The 14778-nt window shown below is 34.8% G+C and overlaps 1 protein-coding gene across 3 annotated transcripts in view; it reads right to left on the bottom strand.

The window, feature by feature from the left end:
* The window catches only part of TMTC2 (transmembrane O-mannosyltransferase targeting cadherins 2), a 243499-nt gene that overhangs the window by 41293 nt on the left and 187428 nt on the right, over positions 1-14778 (bottom strand). For all 3 annotated transcript variants that reach the window (XM_072335783.1, XM_072335789.1, XM_072335797.1), the window contains one exon: positions 13444-13565. In XM_072335783.1, the coding sequence (XP_072191884.1) occupies positions 13444-13565 (122 nt within the window). The remainder of the gene's footprint in view (positions 1-13443; positions 13566-14778) is intronic.

Genomic DNA, 14778 nt, shown 5'->3' with positions numbered 1-14778 from the left:
TAAAAAAAAATCCCAACCCCAGAGACACTGGATTAGCCTAGTCTCATACTCAAACATGAGTCAGTCACATCTATTCAACAAGATAACCTGAGACCTGTTCAATTCTATCCCCATGAAATCAGTTTCTGTGGTTTATACTAGAAAACAGAAGGCCTCCATAATGAGGAACATTTAAGCTCAATCACTGTGGTAGAAAGGTACTGCGTTATGCACCTCAAGGTTGGTCTTCTTGTTATTTCACAGATATAGGCTTTCTCAGATTTTGTGGTCTGGAAATAGAGGTTGCAAACATCCTGCACTATCCCACAAGTTAATGTAGGAATAATAATGAGGCCAGATCATGATTACATCTGCTCCAGATTCTCAGTACTCCCCTCAAGGGCTTTAAAGACAAGAAAATTAAAAAGAGGAAAAGAAGTTCTGTGGCACAGAAAGAAGTATATCAAAACCGGGTTCTATCAAATAAAAGATAGCAGGAAATTTTTCAAGACAGCATCTTGGTTGAGATATAAGCAGAATTATAATTTCCAGTATTATAGCTCCACAATCGGAACACTGACATGCAGTAAGAGTTTAGACTGATTATTCAGCAAACTTACTTTAGTAAAACCATATACCTTAAAACCATAACTGCAAGGCTACTGAAAGACAAACGGGGCAACTAAATGACAGAACATGCTATCTTGTATTGCAGTGTTGGTTTTTTCTTTAGGAAAAAAAAAAAAAAGAAAAGCACACGACACATTGTCCATTGAAAACACATCAAAAATTTGGGTGAATGTAAAATAATAATTCATATTTGAATAATAAGGAATGTGGAGGGACTTAAAATTAAACACTGAATTTTGCACATTTAACTTCAAGACTGGCACATTTTAGCCTGGCAAAAGTTACTATGACATACGTAAGCCCAGCCTCGAGGCTCCAAAACAACAGGCACCAAGCACATTTATCAGAATATATTGTCAGAATTAATATTTGCAGATTTTTTTTTTAATTTTATTTTTTTCCCAAACAGTTGATCATCATTAGTTTTAGCTGGTTGCACACTGCCTCTGTGTCTATTTCTAGAACATAAAAGAACAGTTCACTGGATGCAGTCAAAATTATGTCACTTCAGCCTACAGAAATAGATGGCTACAAACATTTGTCAAACATGATTAATTTTCATTTACTGTGATCACCAAAAATACTTGACTGCTCCTCTTTCTGGCATTTTCCAAATGGCACATTGCACCCAAGTTCATGAGCATGAGCCCTGGAGTACACAATGATGACAGGTGCCAGTATATATATTATCAAAAGAAGGACTGAGCTGTTAAGAGATCCAAACACTCATTAGCAGGAAAAGGGAGGAAAATCTTACATTACATTACCCAAGACATAAAACAAACTAACTAAAAATGGTCAGGAGAGACCCATTTGTTCATGTTGACCATTATTTTCATTTATCCACATTTGTGGGAGGAAAAAAGAAAAGATAAAAACATTGTCTTGCCTTATAAGGAAGCTCGTATCATATTATCTAAAAATGTCCTCTTTGGTGCCATCTGTTTGCTGCTATACCTCAGCACAGATTTAATAAGTTTTCATTCCATGTCAAATAATATAAAATCTAATCATCTGACAGTACTGGGCTACAACCCTTAGTACATACAAACTTTTTTCAACTATCTAACTTCCATAACAGAATGTAGGCACTGTGTAGTTACACTAAGATGGCAACCCTGCAATTGTCCTTTCCCATCATATAGATTTAGAGTTAAATAAAACATATGGTATAAGGGGGAAAAATAGCTTTTAACAAAAATCCACAGTAATTGTTTAAACAGCTGTAAAGTACTTTGTGTAAGAAGGCATTCTGTGTGCATGTTCACTGCTATGTGTATTGACCCACACAGATGTAGGCATTAAGAGCCACTGGAAACCTCCCAATTTCTGGTAGGAGGTGTGCAGTTGTATATGCACAACCACATGCTTTGGCAACTTTACAAAGCAAAAAATATAAGTTTTCAACTGCATGCTAGCAGACTTATTTGAAGGATAAATATGTTATTCATAAGATTTTAACAGAAGGACTCGATGTCTCTAAGGATTAATAATGGGATACAAAATGCCTTTCACCTGCTGGTCACCAGTTCACATCCAGTCCAGGTCAGTAGCTAATGAAAAGGTGCTATCAGACAGCTACTGAATTCCTCAGGAGAAATAAGTAGGTGGTCCAAGCCATAATGGAGATCCTCCGCACAGAAGCACTGGCATATTTATGGCTGTTCAGCTCACTAAGACATAATGACACAGGACCATAAAACAACGAATCACTATCTCATTGCTGAGGAAAGAATCCGTAATTCATACCTCTCCCATTCAGCATCCATAATAAAGTTCAAAAATCAGCTCAGAAGACTCTGCTGACATTGTACCCTTAACAAATCTGGATCTTACTCTAATACCTATAATGTGTACAAACTTCCAGCAGTTTTCTATTAGTAAAGAAAACTTGATTATTTTTCCCAGGCACAAATAAGGATGAATTGCCAGTGGTTATCACCTTGAGTGTGAAAAAGTAAATTTGACTGTCAGATGGCTCTAGTACACCAGTTGTCCTGGCTTTCATAAATATCCTCTCTCCACACACCACACGGGCTTAAATCAGAAAGGCTGGTGATTTCTGGCTTCAGAAGCAAAACAGTTAAGTATTTAAATATGAATTCAGGAAGTTGATTTTTAAGATGGGCTTTGTTTCCTTGGCTGCTTCTTCCCTAGAGACCAGACAATGGGTCTGACCTTACTAATATGGTCAGGCATTTGCTAAAAAAGGCTTTCCTACAAAAAGCATATGATTATCAGGAGAAAGAAAGAGCAGCTGACAGATAAGAAAAATATCTTCCATTTATCCTTAAAATATTTTAAAACTGAGGACAAAGCTACTATTTTTTTCTACTCTCTCCAATTCTTTCCTCACTGTTGGCGAACTGTGCCGAATTCATGTTGAGGCAGCTGGTGCACTTCAGGCTGCTGGAGGCCCAAGAACCCTGAGATGCTAATAAAATTGGAAAAGACTAATACAGCTGAGCAGCTCTGAATAACCCTCTTGTGTAAACTATGATGATACAGTGGCTACCAGCAAGGTGATTCTACTAGTTAGGTGGTCTCTGCAATTTTAAACCAAGTTTAAATTTTGTAAATATTCATCATTCTCCAAAATGAACAAGAGACTTCACTCTGCAATTTAGTTGCACCAGCTTTAACTGGCAATAATGTGACTGCAATTTGCATCACAAATGCAGTTGACTTTAATTCCCCAAATTGGCTCCAACTTTTTTTTTTTTTTTTGTTTGTTTGTTTGTTTGGCAAGTATTCCCTTTTTAATAAAATGAGTTGAGTTATGGGCAAGCATTTCTTAATAGAAGATTGATACAAATACAGACACTAAATACATAATAAACAGTTATTTTAGATATTTCCTGTTTCCCTTTAGACATGCATCTCAATAACAGAGTATGCTAGGAGGGGAAAAATGTTTGACCTGAACTTGTGACTTTGTTTCAGCTTTCTTTAAGTTACTGCAGACCTCTACATCTGTTTCTCAACCATTTCTTTTTGCTTCATAAAATTTTCCACAGGATGGTAAAAACACAATTTAAACTATGTATAAGTGAGTAAATTAGCAATAAACTCTTTGAAAGTTTTTAGAGAGTTACATCACTCTGTCACTGACATACAAGATCTTCATTCTTCCTCCTACTATTAAGAAATAAATTTAAAATCTAGTATGTAAGCATCTAAATCAGCAGATTCTTCGTTTTCCCCATTTTGCCAAAACTATTCACTTATCACTCTGAATTATTTGGGAATGTCTTGCACGTGAAGTGCTAATCCCACTGAAATACATGGTTCTTGCATTATTCACATTGCAGGTCCAAAATCTATCTCAGTCTCTATTCTCCCGTGCTGTAAAGAGACCAATCTTGCCTCTTCATCTCATCTTTACCATAATAAAATAAAAATAACTGGACATGGCAAAGAAGTAGTGACTTCTAATGATTAACAGCTGCTCCAGAAAAACACGCATATATGAGGCAACATTTGCAATGTTTATTATATTTTATGGAAAATAAAACAAAACAGACAGCTGTTGGGGGTGGAGTTTACAGCCCTCCAAAGCCCTTCTTTCAGCATTGTCCAACTAATATCAGTGGGTCTGTAAAACATGTTATCTCTACAAACAAAAGCTTCTTCCCCCACCTCTTTAGATGATCACATTGAGAAACATCACAAATACTAACACTGATACTCCCAAGTTATGGCTCTCTAATAAATCCAAGACAATATCATTTCTCTTTATTGTACATTAAACTCAGTACATGGGAACAAGAAATTTGGAGGAAATTAGTGTATAAGCCTGTATCTAATAATTCACCATATGCAAATGTTTATCTGACAGTCAATGTGAGGCAATTTTCTTATTTATTGTCCAGTGTGACACATTCACATGACCTTTATTTGATGCTCTCATGTCATGATCATGATAATCACAACAGATGCTCTCTTCTGTAGCCATTTCACTGGACCACGATCCTTACACAGGCAAGTATATGAATACTGTTTATGTAATCCAGTTGGTTATTTCAATAAATCAGCCTCCACACAATCAGTACAATGCAGTGTCATGATATTGTTTGAACCACTATTTGCACATTAAGTGTCTCACTTTTATCTAGATATATTACCCTATCCCTCCTTCACACATAGGTGTATTTCTGCTGACTAAAAAATACACTGGCCTGAGTTTCTCCTGAAGTCAGTGGAATTTTATATGACCCAAGTTTATTTTAGAAAGTAATAACATAAAGTGGGTTCTTGAGGCTACCTCTATGGGGATAATTAATGTCACGATAACCAAAGAGCAGAGATTTAAGCACTGACTTTGGTGGGAATCCACTGGAGCTTAAGCATTTTTGAATGTGACATCACTGCTTACATACAGATTTAGGAATCTAAAGCACAGCTCATAACTTCACTGGCTTGGGGCATGATTCTGAGTATATTAAGGTGATATTTTCTTCAAGTAAAGTAGTATGTATCTGATTAAGTAATAATATATTAGAGCTATTCCCTACCCATTTTTTTGTTTTATGGGTCATACAAAAAACATTCTGGTTTTACCAAAGCATTCAATATAATATAAAAAAGAAATACAAGCATAGTTTGTTTGTTTTATTGTTTTTTGTTTCTTTTTTTTCTTGAAGGTCACTTAAAATATATGTTTAATTTTCAGTATTTCTTTTTGGGCAACTAGAAGTCTAAAATTTATTTACTTCACTTAAAATCACTGTTAACACCAAGGGAGTTTGTTCACAGTCTTAAGTAAACTTCAAAAATAAAATACATTTCACTCCATACATTGTGATTTATTTACTGTCTAGACCTATATTGAAATGTTCACCGTGGTCATTAAGCTTTAGATTATTTTATTTCAAGAATATGTAATGAAATGTTAAGTACATTTCCACATTAGGTGCTTGCTTTTTCTTTTCCATTCCATCGTAAGCCACATTTTATATTTTCTGATAAAGTAGTATATTAATATCTACTCATATTTCACCAGCAATTCAGTAGGACATAAATTCACCATCTCCACATACCACTTTCTCTGAACCCCATGAATTTCTTCCAGAGTAAATTTGGCTTCTATCTTGCATTTTTCTGTGATTACTGGCAAAATTACTACACATGGAGTAATAACAGGTGACTGGCAGCTATTTCCCGCCATGTAACCTAACAAAAAGATCTCTCTTTCATGAAAGCAGTTCATCCTGTGTCAGCGGTGCTTTCTGTAACAAGCTTTAAATTTATGTTGAGTAAAGCAAGGAGTTTAGGGCTCCCCTTTTTCCTGTCTACAGGAAGTTAGAAATAAGATACAGAAGATGAGATCCCTGAAGGAGGTTATTTGGGGGTTACATATATGAATATGTGCACCAGAGTAATTTACCGACTAGTTAGATGGATATTTTCTATTTAAATGAAAATAACGTTTTACAATTAGTTCTGTTATAATTGGCGTGTAGCCAAACGTGTCCTAAGGGGGCTGAAAAGTATATCTCTGGGCACAATACTTACAGCATGCAGCCAACCTCAGAAGAAACACAAGCCCAATAGATGCCAGTTATTGAGCTTTCTGTAGTTCGGAAATCCTGACATTCTGCCTGGAGGTGTTAATGCTTCAGACACACCAGATAACAAAACCTAATTAAAATAGGCCTTGTGGTTCTAAAGTCAATAAACACGACTTTCCACACTGGAGGGGGACTTGCCCATCCCTTACAAACAAATTGCTTTTAAATTGCAAATAAAAACAACTTCTGGCATTTTGCAAATTTCAGAACTAAATCCAAGCTTTGTGCTTGGAACGGTTTTAACCCACAAGGGATTTAAAGTGGCAAGAAAAATTACATTGTCTGTGTCAGATTCCAAAGAGAATTCAAACACAGCAGAGAAGTAGAAGCAGCCATTGTTTGGCCCCACTGGATTTGCTGAGGAGAGCCTACTGAAGGATTCAGCATCATTTATACTTGGTTATGATGGGAGTTTAAGTAATATATCTGATTTTGATTAAAACATCTTCCTAGATACAGTGCAAACAGACAAGAGATTTAGCCTCCCAAAATGAAATCTCCATCAGCTTTGCTCACCTTATCATTCAGAAAATGCCCTTTCAAAGGTGGAAGATTTATATACGTGTAGTCATTTATTTTTCATTCCTAAAAGAAGTATTACTAAAAATACATATTATGTTGATTTAGAGGAACCATTAAAATATGATTTACATGAATTATTAAATTATTAGAAGACCTATTAAACTGTCTTAGGGAATCGTACTTGAATTTAACTTTTAGAAACAATCATGACTCTTCTGACTTCATGACTGCACTGCTTTGCCCCTGCTTCCTTCCAATTGGTTAAGTCAATAGCAATTGGTAGCAATCAAACAGAGAAATAAAAAATAATAGAGCTTTCCAACAGAAACACGGATTTCCTTTCCATGCTGGAACAAGCAAATAATTACAGAAATAGCAGTTGTTGAATTAATCTATTCATTACTGTGCTATCTTCCCCTTTGCCTATGCTGTCCCGTGTCTTTCTATTCCTCCTGCCTTCCATTTATTTTTAAGTTGTCACTTATTTTAAAATGACTTCCAAGGACTACATCAATTACTGAATTCTGAGGGATATTTTATAGTAGCACTCTCAGTAATTTAGCAGTTAACCAACAATGGCAACATAACTTTCTGGTCTCTTGTTTGTCAGGAAAATAAGCAAAAAACAGCAGCAGGGAAGAACACCACCACCCACAGAAAAGTAAATATTCTAAAACTTAAAAAATATATATATTTAATTTTCATTTCTTCAGTACTTCTGTTAATTTTAATTCAAAACAGTGCCAGCTTCTACCAGTCTTTGTCATCATTATTGTCCTTTGGAGAAAGTGTTTTAAAATAAAATATTCTAGATTTTAAAGAAACTTCTACTCTGATTATTACTAATTTTATATGGTTTGGAGCTGTAACATAGAAATTTTACAAGGCAAAGTAAATTTTTCTTACAGCACTTCGGGTGATTTTCCAAGTCATTAAAAAAAGGAGATTAACAGCACTGCATGGAGCCGCATAAAACGCAAGAAACACTGTGCAATTTTTTTTTCTAAAGAAATACAGTAAAGCCTGTAATTTCTGTATGTGACATGATAAATGTTACAATATGGGACTGTCCCTAAGTACATTAATGATTATAAGCACTACTGGAAGCTATGAGAGGTGGTTTGTGGGCTCAACTTCACTCAGAACAGATGAGACAAATCTTCAAATACATCTATAATTGAAGTAAAGCTTCAAGTAGTGCTACTAAAACATCCTTGCACTGCGTTATGGCAGAGGCCAGCCAAAAGAAGGGAGGGTTCCTCAGCCTTCTCTCTAAGAACATATTAAAGTGAGAGGAGAAAATAACATTGTAAAAGCCTCAGTTACGCATGGTTGTTTTTCTTTTTTTTTTTTTCTTTTTTTTTCTTTTTTTTTTTTTTTGTTGTTTTGTTTTGTTTGTTTGTCTGTTTGTTTGTTTTGTTTTGTTTTTTCCAGCATGATATCCCACCCTTTTTCTCCTGGAAAGTCTGTTCACAAAATGGAAAAAGAATTACAGCATATGCTCAAGGCCTCACATGGTACTGTCATTCTGACAGACTCATTTTTATCTTAGAACCAGGAGCTTCACAACTGTAAAGCCTTTTACAAAAACAATGCTTTTCTTTGTTATATAAAAACTAAATTACCTAAGCAATGGATGAGACCCAGATGCTATGACTCTAGACACATATGTACTACTGTAGACCAGCTAGGTTAACTATCATGTCATATTGACAGATATACTTTTCAAGCAATTTATGCAGCATAACAAGTTAAAGATATGAAAAATGATCAGAAATTTATAATGTTAAAGCACTGCAGTCCTAAACAACCACACTTCTGAAAAAATGCACAATAAAAAAAGCCAAGCCCCTGTCATCTGTCTGTCTTTCAGCTCATCTACTGGTTGAGATACTAAGTACCTGCTTTTTAACCACCATTTTTTTTTTTACTGTTCTAATATATTTTCAGGAAAATTGCAGCCTAGTTAGCTGTAATTTACAGATATAAACATATAACATTATCCAATATATGGCTCATGAAATACCTGGGACTTATAATACCAGGCAGTAAGACTGTAAATTCATTAGCCATTCCTCTGGAGCCTTAAGTTATTAAGTGAGTTATTTTCTGCATCTACAGCAGAAGTCCACCTATCATTTCTTGTACCCAGAAAACGGAACGATCTTTGAGATATGCATTTGCACTAAACTTAGGTACACACTTAGATATTTCAAGAATCAATGACAAATTAATACCTTTGTGTGTGTGTGTGCTTTGTGTTCTGTGCATACAGTTTATATTAAAATGTAAATTCCAGTTATAATAAGCTGAACAATGCATTTTGATTTTTATGTATGTATCTTTACATATGAAAGTATGTTTAACTAGGATCGGTTTTGTACAGAAATGCTACATCTAACATTTCCAATTATTACTGAGGGACAAGAAGTAGTCATCAGCAGGTTTTGAGAGGTGTTGAAGGGAAGCTGGTTTTATTTAGATTTTTATTTCATGTTTTACTTTTATTGGGTTTCCTCAATTTTGCATCAGTCCACATTTTCAGATTTATATGTACAAAAATTATGTTGCCTTTACAGAAGAAAATATTATTTCTTCAGGTTTGCCTAAAGACCTGTTAGAGACTGGACTCGTAACACCTTGCACTATCAATTTTCCCATAATTCTAACCTCAAAAGAAATCAGAAAAATTACTTCAAGAATTTGCATGTACACTGTTAATTAGTACATTTCAAACTATTTGTTAAACCATTCCCAGAAATAAACATACGTCTTACTAAAACTCAGTGATAGTCATTGGCAAGGTAGAGAAACTCACACAGAAATAACATAATGTTGTCTTTTAAGACTTTCTGAACTATATGAAAGCTTATGAATGAAATAATTTATAAATTTCATGTGCTCATATTGAGCATATACAAAAGCATGAGAATTAGCAAAAAAAGAAGTAAATAGAATAGAATTTGCTTTTGCTTGCTGTTCATTTAATCTCTCATAAAATGTGAGTTTAAAATTTAAATTCTCCTTTGGAGCAGCAGCAGCAGTAGCTGCATGCAAATGGATAGAGATGATGACATGAATTAGTATCTGTCATTCATGGCATAATTGCAATCATTTTAATTTTATCATGGTGGACAAATTGTGATTTATCTTTTTAAAGCTGTAAAACTGATGCAATTCATTACTTTACAAAAGGTAACCCATTCCAGTAGGAGCAAATCCACTTTTGAAATCACTTTTCAATAAAAGAGAATAATAAGTTTTTAAATTACGTGTATACTTGGGCCTTTATTCAGAACAACGCATTTTAGTGAACTGGAACTACCTTCAGCATTAAAACAAAACAAGTTACATAGAATCATAGAAAAATTCAACTTGGAAAAGTCCTTGAGATACCACCTTATTTAATTATCTGCTCAAAGTAAACTTAATAGACCAGGCTGCCCATGTAGATTATTACTCAAGTTGGAACAAAAAGAAAAACAACACTTTTTGTTTTCATTAGTAAGCTTCTAAACTGACCTAGTATACACTGCCTTCATTTTATGTGTGTTGTATAATCCATTATTAAAGAAAAGGGAAAGAAAAAAAAAAAAAAAAAGACATGACAGGTAATCATGAATTTAGAAAACATACTTTTTCATGTGCAGAGATGCTAGCTTATGTTTGACAGAATCAAGGCCAGATAATATGAATAAAACAATGGATTACATTCTAGAATGTTCATTTGTATCGGTGTCCCTGTCTATGAACCTGAAAAGCTTTTTCTGAAAGTTGGGAAACAAGAGCCTGCTATAATGAACAAACAATTTTACAATCTCTGCAATCTACACACTGGGCACAGGTCAGCTTCATATTTCCTCGTTGGAAGGTAAAAAGACTTAGAAGGTACAAGAAGCTGGCCCAGATGTCAGGATTGTCACTAAGAGAATAAATGAATTATGCCATGCTGCTCTCAGCAAGCATTAATACTGGCAGCAGGCTTAAGAAAGCAAAAGACTAAGGTTAAAATTAAGCCACTTTATTGGAATTTAAGTCAGGAAGTAAAACAGCTGAATTTGTGAACTTTATGGGTTAGATTTTACTGCTTTTGTTGTTGCTATTTGTTTGTTTCTTTTAATTGTACAATTGCCTTTGGCTGGAACTTTGGAACTTGTCTGAAACCATCGTCCTCTCACCCCTCATCCCTCAATTTTACTGACTAAAAAGAATTTTCTATCTATATTAGCACCCTCTCCCATCCCTCACTTTATCAGCTATCTCACATTTCTCTCCTGGGAAAGAGACACAGAAGCATTATCAATAGTTTGGTTTCAGCACTTAGACAAAGGGTTGCACAAAATCTGAAGGTTTAGTTCCAAAAAAACAGATGACAGATGAGAAGAAACAAGCCTATAAACCATCTCTCTTCTAACATCTGAAAACTTACTGAAGTAGAATTTTTTCTCTCATAAATACACCAGCTGTGATGTGAATATATGACCAGAAGCCTAGGTAGCAAAGCTTAACTGAAGAGTAAATCACAGTGGTAGCTCTGTTTCAGTACGGTCTAAAATAACTACACCAAAGGGAGTAGTTCTTAGCAGTACTGAATCTCAAGGAAGTCTATGCAGACTTGTAGGAAGGATGTCAGTTATGGCATCATATATTTGTGATGGGAACTAGAACTAGTACAGGCTAGAATATTAGAAACTACTCAAAACTCATTTAATATGACTCATTGAGCAGATGGTAGACTGCAAAACTGATTAGGGACAAGCGACCAACATGGAGACAAAAATTCATACTCTACTGCCAAATCTCTTCATCGTCCAATTTCTTATTGAATGTCTTTTCAGGCTTTGTAACTCAAAGAATTAAATGAAACAAATATGAAATTCCACCTCACAAAAGACAAACCAGCATTTTCTTTCATGAATGAAATATCCACCTGAAAAAATTTCGACTACCTGTAATTACATTGATATCAGTGTGTTTTCTTGTGTTTATAAAGATGTTACTATGGGTCCAACAGACATCAGCAATGCTTTTTCAGTTGATGCTGCTGTTATTAGAACAGACTTCAAAGCTGTGTATTAGTCCTGCCTTTTTTGCTAATAAGACACATTCTTCCACAAGCATAATTCAGATCCTCAGGGCAAAATCTACCTCATAAGTACCCTGCAGAAAAGTAAACACCTCAATTCTACTTTACGAATCTTTGTACACAGTTCATCACTTCCTTCCCATAGTTTGGGTATTCCACTTATGTTTAAACCTATAACTGAACATTCATAATGAGAAAACAAAATTAAGAAAATTAAGATTTTTTTTTTAATGATTCATAATGTTTTTAAGAAGTTATCAGATTTTGAGGTCTTGTTACTTTGAATAAAACTGAGATGTTTTTTCCAGAATAACTGTAAGATTTTCCTTAACAGTTCCTATAACTCATATATTTAGCAGTTCAGAAAATGCACAGAATTGACTGTAGAGCTACGAGGTGTAGAAAAAAACAAACAAAAACAAGAGAGAGTGAGAGAAAGAAAGAAAGATATGGATTTTAATTGAGAAAACTCTTTCCCCATAGTAATTCTAATAAATTGGAAATTCTGTATCAAATATATAAAAAGAAAACAATAATAAAAACTTTCTGCTATTGCTCTTAGGTGCAAGATGTAAAGAGATCTGTTGGAAAAGCATGGTAAATTAGGAAATTTTGCTGTATAACCTACTAACAGTTTTATCCCAGAGGAAGGTAAACAGTGTGTACATGCATTTAAGAATACCTGAGAAATTTTACCTGGATCGGGAAATTTTATTAAAACCTGTAGTAAAAATGCCTTTCCAGAGACTGAAATTGATGTGCAGTGGGGATATAACACTAACAGCTTGCCTTCCATTAGGAGCTGAAAACTCGAATCCAGACAACTTTTATCAAACTCTCTACAGGATATCATGTGACAACACAGAACCATTTTTAATTCTTTCTATTTATGTTGTCACTTGTTTCTCAGGTAGAAGTCTTCTGTTGTAACAGCAATGGATCAGCCAAAATTAATTCCAAACTATTTTTCTTAACTTGAACTCTACCCTCTGTCCAAGGACACATTTTGCTTAAAGGTTGGACAGAACACAAACAAGGTCAGAGAAAAGCTTATAGCCAGTGAAAAGTTGAGGAAAAAAATCAGGCTGAAGTATAAAGATTGAATAACCTAGCAAAAAGATTGAAGAGAACAGAAAGGGAACACAGAACTACTGGAGCAAACAATGAAAGCCAATGTGGAAGAAAGAGAAAGGAAAGATAACATTCTCAGAAAAAAGAATGAGAAGAAAAAGAAACAACCAGCAATGTGGATGGGAAAACAAGCAAACAAACAAAAGGTAGTAAGCATGCGTAATTTGCAAAGTCCAGGGGACACCCTTATGTTTGCCATAGATTGCCACAACAAATCTGGGTCAAGCACTATGACTTAATTATTTATAAAGAAGGCATTTAAAAAAAAAAAATATATTACAAAGTTTCAATTCTTGGATAACTGTTTCTTCTCACACAGAGGTTGCGATAGTTCAGGATTGGATTTCAAAAAAACAAACAAACAAAAAAAACAACAACAACAACAACAACAAAATAATCCATACACAATCAAATTCCTTCATTAGAAATCAGATCTGAAACACTGCAGTAATTTTCAGGCCAAAGTCCTTCTGTCCCTTCATCTCATCTACACCAAAGATTCACAGGAGCTGCTGATTAACTCACCGTCAGAGCCAGAAGCTTTCCATAGGTGAGATGTGCTGGGATGTGGTCGCTCTTGGATCGCAGTGACTCCACGTACCAGCGCTCTGCTTCTGGCAGACGGTTCATTCTCATGTAGGCTTCTCCTACAGGGTCAAAACAAATGCTAGTGAGAATACCCCCAAAATTTTCAAGTTTCCCATAGATTTATTATCTCATTTATAATTTATTATTTACTAAATAGGCAAATAAATAGCTAATGTTAAGAAAGCAGTCCTGAAACCATTTCGGAGGGAGAGTAAAATACAAAAAAGCCTAATCTCCATAGGTAGTCAAATTAGGCCATCTGCCACAAAAATATTAAACTGGAATACAGCATTCTAATTTTGAAATTGCTTGAATAGAATTAGGAAGTTGCATATCAAAAGATCTAAGTTAGACTTTTTTCAAAATAAAACCCTTTACTCTGAGCAGCTTAGGCAAGCAACAAGATGGCAGAAGGAGGTATTGTGGAATAGGGAATTGCAGCCTTTAAGTTTCTGAGAAAAGATTTACTATACTGGGACAAAAAGCTAAGAAACAATACAAAACAAATCCAAGAAATAATACAATCCAATCTCTTGAAGGTTGGAAATAAGCAGTATCAACAAGTACATGGTGGTGAAGAAAAGCAGTTTTCAAATTAATTCTCTGCATCTCCCTCTTTGGGAGAGGGTCTGGAGGAGGGCAACAAAAATTATCCAAGGGCAACTCTCTTATGAAAGTTTTTTTCCTCTGTGCTGACACTCACAAATAAGTAGCATAACGTTATGCACGATATATCTTATTATGCACAAAACAAAGTCAAGAAATCAAGTGTTGAAAGAGTGGGGGGAAGAAAAAGAAAACTGAATTCAAACTATATGCTCCCTTTAGCTCTTCTTCCTGGATGTTTGCTTTATGGCAGAAAGTTTAATTATTTGATTGCATGCTATTTTTCCCAGAGGCTCCTGCTTCACTTAGGATACAGGAAATAAGGAAAACACATTGCTTTTTTCTTCTCTTTATGTGGAAAATTCCAGTCCAACCTGTTACAGTTTGGCAAAGTTTCAAGAAATTAGCAACTGGATCCTTTAAAAAGAAACATAAGTAGCCATAAGAGATGGAGTTGTTATCTGCTTGTAGTATGCACAGAATATGCTGCCAAATTTCAGAAAATCTAAGATTCTCATCCATTTTCCACAATATATTCCTATATAAGGAGAGATTAACATCTTCAGAGCACTGGTAAATTCAATTTTTAATAGGTTTTAAGAGCTCAAATAGTTTACAAGCTAGCACACTGCTTTGAGGGTATATCTGAGATGATATGCAACTAGA

This window comes from Excalfactoria chinensis, chromosome 1 (genome assembly GCF_039878825.1).
Source record: "Excalfactoria chinensis isolate bCotChi1 chromosome 1, bCotChi1.hap2, whole genome shotgun sequence".
Taxonomy (NCBI): Eukaryota; Metazoa; Chordata; class Aves; order Galliformes; family Phasianidae; genus Excalfactoria; species Excalfactoria chinensis.
The sequence above is the reverse complement of the archived record's forward strand: the minus strand, read 5'-3'. Positions and strand labels throughout refer to the sequence as shown.